Below are 6,000 nucleotides of genomic sequence, written 5' to 3'. Positions count from 1 at the left end.
GTGGGCGGCGGTGATCACTTAACACCAGGTGACCTGACCCGTACGCTCGTTTGTCCTCTTTTATTCATAAAAAAATCTGACATTGTACATAATAAAATGCGCATTGGGGATTTTTATTTTTGGACTGCTCCTTTTAATTTTATTGCCAGCCTGCATCAGTTGAATGTTAAATCAATAGTTATTAAATATCTTTAGGTCACTACATGATCAAACTTATAATGAAGATAATACGTGTCGTTATTTTTATCTGTTTCCAGCATTAATTACCCAAAACTTACATAGACATTTCACACTGACACAAGCCATGCCATTGCCAATTTACTAACGGCAGTGGGATAATATATCTCTGGATGCAACAATCACAAAAGTATGTATGTTTAAGATTACCACTTGTTATGCAAAACAAACTAAATAAACATACTAAATGCATTTCTATAATTTTTTATTGCTACCAGCTACTGCGCATGACATCGACCGCGTGGATGTGGACTGTATGTTGTACCGACCACTTACTATTATTTATGCAAAATTTGAATGAAATATATTCAAAAGTTTTTGAGTTTTGCCCAGACATACAAATTAATATTTAAGTTACCCTCTTTTTACTAAGAGTCCCAAATATTGACTAGACTGTATGCCATAGTTGTAATTGCATTTTTTAATGCTGCGTAGTACTAGTACTCATTAGCAATGTAATGAGTACTAGTGTAACATAAAATTGCAGTTTAAACTATGTTCCAAAACAATAGTAAATAAAGAATCATAAATAAAAGCTTAGAGAAAAGTGTGACATAAATAGCATAGATCATTTTATAGTTTTAAAATCACTATGGCTGTGGCGTCTAGTGTCTACGACTTTTCACTCTACGTCCCGAGATGTTGTTAATTTGTTATTGAACGACATTTTATCTTGGATATAATGTATGAACAGAAATTAATTAAGTTTAGTAATTTTAGCTTCTATGACCCGTTTTTGTCAGTGTATTTCGTTGAAATTAGTTTTATTTTGTTAAATATCCAAAATATATTATATTTGTAATCTAAATACATTGTGTATCACACCGTTTTTTTTTGCTTAGACAATATAGCGGGAAATTATCGTTGTGACGCGTACAAACATTTTCACATAATACTGTGAGGTATTGTAGTGCCGTGACGGTATATTTTGAGTGTAAATTTAAATGATTTGACAGTGGATTTATGTGTTATATTTAGAATTGACAATGTCTGAAGAAATGGCGGTTGGTGATAACGCGTCAAGCGAAGAACCTATTACTGATTCAAATGGTTCGGCTCGAGGCAGCATCGTTGCTTCAATGGAGAATGTAAAGGCTACTCCTTCTGATCAAAAGAACGATCCCCAGAAGGAATCCAAAGAAGGTGGATAAATTGATAATTTCATAACATAACCTAATTTGCTAATGTTATCAATATGCATATATCATTTTTTTCCTACTAAAGGCTATTGTAAATGTATTCCTGTATAAGTAATACAGGAATACATTGAAATCAATTACAATAATCATATTATATATAATTAATTTATGTATCTAAACCAAATGTATCAAACTTTTCTTACTGGACATGATAGCTGTTGTGTTGAAAACATTGCAAATATTATTATGTTACTATGTTAATTAAGTAAGTGATTGAATCATTAGTCAAAACCTACAGATGGCACTCACATCACTACAATAACTAGAAATCAAATAATTTTAAAATCATTGTGTAAACAATTCAAATGACAGCATTCCACTGTTTCCCCCGGGTCTTGCATGAGAAACTGTTGGTGGTAATCATGAACCATTCTGCACCCAGATGTTTATATATTCTTCTAAGTTCATTTTAGTGTTGTTGATCTGTGTCTAAATAATGCAATGATAGAGAAATTTTCTTTGAAACTCGTTACTGCACTCATAATATTCTAATACTTTTATATGTTTTTTATATCTATTATTTTATTTAGGTGCTGTAGCTAGTGAAAATCTTATACCTCAAGGTGACGAGCGCAGTTGTACTGCCACTCAGGATTTATTGGGTATTTTTTTTTAAATCCTGAGCAGCACTGCATTGTAATGGGCAGGGTGTATTACTTACCATTAGTTGAACATCCTGCACCTCTTGTCCCTTATTTTCATAAATAAAATAAATATATATGAAGACTGCTTTGTATATGTTCACAATTAATAGTTGCTTTAATAGTAAAAGTAGTCTATTATGCTTTCTCAACTAAACTGTACAATAGCTTTAGATGAAGTTTACTACTCAAATTATAGTATTCTCTTTGTTTAACGCAAGTGTTAACCATTTAAATAAAATTCTTTGTAAAGGATTAAATCACATGTGATTGTAACTTTGGTTTTACATTAGATATTTGTGTAAAAGTTACATTCTTATACCAGTAGTTGCCTGTTGCATTTGCAAATAAAGGTTCTAAAATCTTAATAAAATGTTTAATATGAGAATAATCATGTCATAAACCTCTGTTTATGATATGATTGTGTTTTGATATGATGATTTGTGTGTATGCTAATTCAATTATCATCGAGTTGTCATACTGAAACATGCAGGGCAAGTCTGTCAGACATTCAGTTGGCGACATACCATTCTGCACGGACACACACTATGAAAGGGAAGATATTAATAGGATTAGTTATCTCAACATTTCAGGATCTTTCCAGATCTTGTCTTCAGGGGGACTGCACATGAAATTAATGCCTATCAATCCTTTAAAAAGCTTTTTTATTTAAATACTGAAATTATGTTTAGTTAGGCATTCTTAGCTAGGTGAAGTATGATGTAATCTGGTTTGTATTGCATCACACTACAATGTGTTCATACGGAGGCTGTGTATATGAATTAACAAAACACTAGTAGGTAGAATATAAATTTGGTCTCTTAGGTGGACTCTTAGATCACAGGCAACGACCGAAACCAGCCAGCAACAATTACTGATTAAGGTGATCATAATCAGTACGTCAATCATCTGGCAATTCTCTCACTAACCTCATTATAAATCATTGTATATGATATTATTTTTATATCTGAAATCCGTAATATACTACTTTAAGCAGTCCTCCAAATGTACTTACAATTTCGATACCTACACATGGGGTGAGACAGGCCTGCTATAATTCCTTTCACAAATGGTTCTTTATGTGGTGCTTATATATGTCACAGGGAATGATAACAGAGATTTGGTCAATTCCCTGAGTGATTTGATCAAATCATGGAGTATGTTTAAAGAACAACACAATTTTATCATTTCTCTAAACAAATCTAGTGATTTGATCAAATTCAGACTTGAGTCATACCCAGACCTGGACAGGTTAGGTGGAATCCCCTTCATATTTTTTTTGTCAAATCACTAGATTTGTTTTGAGTAATGATAAAACTTTTGAGTAATGTGTTGTTATTTTAACATCCTCGGAGATATGATCAAGTGATTGTTTTTATCATATCCCTGCGACATATACATAGATGGGGATACCCCCAGAAACATCTTAAACTATTCACCCAGTTCACCCTATTACCACCATTTAATATTAGTTAAGAGTATGCAGATATAATTTGTACTTATTACCTAAGTATGCTTGAAAACGCTAAACGCTAAGAAAGCTTGCAAATTTGTAATCATTGGGAGTAATTGACATACAATTTCTTTTTTTAAGAAACATTAACAGAATTAGAAGTGCAAGTATTCATTGACCAAGATGTAGAGGATTCTGATGGAGAAAATGATGAGGATGATAATAAAAGAGGCATGAAGCGCAGGGCATCGTTGGCATTCAGTGATGATTTAGATACAGAGTTTAAAGGTTTTGATCACATAGAAGACAGTCATATTTCAGAAGCATATGCAAGAATTGTGGGTGAGTAATATTTGACACTATTAAAGTTATTTGTTGTTTCAGTTCAAAGATTAAACTATTTACAAGTGCGCACCAATATATGCCTAATATTTTTAGTTTGTGTGTTCAGAAGTAGATTAAATTTTGTATGTTAATAGGGTTAAGAATTTTGAATTTGTTTTTATATTATAAGTGTGATAAATACCATCATTTGACTCAAAAAATATTTATTTGTTTTTTAATATCATCTCAAATCGTAAGGGAGCTTCCACCATTGCAATACATCTTAAATTCATGTACTTTATAATATGTATCACCACAATTATTTTAACCTACAGGTGTCATAATAATTAAATAAGAAGGAACATCATATTATAGCTATTAAAGATATTCAAATTCAAAAACACTTTATTCATGTAGGTCACGGAAATGACACATGTCAAAAAATAAACATATTTTTTCTTATTGAATTTACTGCTACTTCGTAAAGGGTTGAGCTAATGAGAAGAAGTAGCAAGAAACTCATTGCCACTCTTTTAAGTCAAGATGTACATTTTAATTGTTTTACGATTCATTTCAATTACAATATATGCAAAGTGACACAACAAAATATTCAAATATGAAAAACTGAAAAGGCTTAGACGAGTAAGTCAAAAAAGAAAAAAAAGTAAATTTATGCTTCTAAACACAAGAGTTATTGAGTATAGTAGATGCATCATTCCACACATACCGTAAATAAATAGAGGCATTATGTGAGCATTTCATAAAATAAAATATAATTATAATAACTTTAACTTTAAAGGAAATAATAATAAAAAAAAAACACATCAAGCAGACCTCCCGGTAACAAAATCATCCAGCTACCACAAGTAGCTCACGTTCACGAGCATGACACATGGAGGATAAAACTGTCACATATATATAACACCATTATGAAAAGATTTAAAGATCATTAAGCTATATTAAACCTATTTGTAATTTTGTACGTATAAAGGCTGCCAAACAAAAGTTAAGTTGGACAATAGCAATAGCCGACTTTGGGCTCACCACACAGAGTATATTATAATCATTTGTGTCACTACATACAATTATAGTTCTATCTAACATATTTTTTTGATTCTAATTTGTGCCATTAATTGCAAAACTATAATCAGATTTAAGGTGCTCAACAGGTAGTTACAAGAAATTGGGCAAGTGTGTGTTATTTAGGCATTTAAAACCTTAACTAACAGATCTATGGGTTGCCTGAGGGTTGTTATGGCTAGTTTTTTTCTCAATTATATAACCTGACAACTGAGAACTTTGAAATATCAAGAAATATTTCAACTAAATTTGAACCAGGCTGCAGCGCAAAAGTTCTTAAGATTTTATTTTGTAAAATATGAGTGGGGATGAAGCTCTGATGTTTATTCTGTTGTAAATTCTCAATAGCTGAAGAGGATTGGAAGTTTCCGAGACGTCCTTCAGTAGATGAAGACTTCAAAGGATTTGATGACTTTGAAGTAAAACCCATACCTGACCACTACAACCATGTGATAGGTAACTTTTATTGTTTTTAATACAAATTAGCTTGACTGATTGTTCTTCTATTTCTGTACTATTTACTAGCGCAGCTAGTGCTGTTCTTCCAGTGGGACCAACAAATAATGTGACATGAAATATCAAATGTAACTAACACACCATTTTAATACTAATGACAACCCACAATCCCAAAATGGCTACTCCACTGCCACACTATTTTAATATTCAAGTATTAAAGAATAAATTTGGCCTTACAGGCCGAACTTTTAAAAAAACAAACTTGCCAGTTACCACAAACAACTTGGAACATCATGGCAACTAGGAGAACAGTAACAATTAAACAATATAATCTACATCATATATATGTAGAAGGGGTTGGTAATTTAAACACACTTAAAATTGAAATATCTGTATTTTACAGATTCCACTTATAATTCTTATTATATTTAATAAAATTTGGGCAGTGTTTCCCCTTAGAATTCACAATATGTAATGTCCACTTGAACTTAGTGCTCTGGCTTATATAGGCCACGACCATATATAACCTGGTTCCTGGCGCCGAATTCCACCTTCGCACGACACGCCACATGTTAGGATATCATCCTCACTGTCTGGATGTGTGGCGGTC

The 6,000-nt window shown here is 32.0% G+C and overlaps 1 protein-coding gene across 1 annotated transcript in view; it reads left to right on the top strand.

Annotated features, from left to right (window-relative positions):
- Nucleotides 1-888: 888 nt before the first annotated feature.
- Nucleotides 889-6,000, top strand: part of LOC126969881 (uncharacterized) — a 46,461-nt gene continuing 41,349 nt past the window's right edge. The window contains exons 1-4 of the mRNA XM_050815472.1: nt 889-1,139; nt 1,216-1,380; nt 3,672-3,872; nt 5,283-5,390. Coding sequence (XP_050671429.1) covers nt 1,224-1,380; nt 3,672-3,872; nt 5,283-5,390 — 466 coding nt within the window. The 5' untranslated portion in view covers nt 889-1,139; nt 1,216-1,223. The remainder of the gene's footprint in view (nt 1,140-1,215; nt 1,381-3,671; nt 3,873-5,282; nt 5,391-6,000) is intronic.

This window comes from Leptidea sinapis, chromosome 19, assembly GCF_905404315.1.
Source record: "Leptidea sinapis chromosome 19, ilLepSina1.1, whole genome shotgun sequence".
In the NCBI taxonomy this organism is placed as follows: Eukaryota; Metazoa; Arthropoda; class Insecta; order Lepidoptera; family Pieridae; genus Leptidea; species Leptidea sinapis.
Note: the sequence above shows the minus strand (reverse complement) of the source record. Positions and strands in the feature narration are given on the sequence as shown.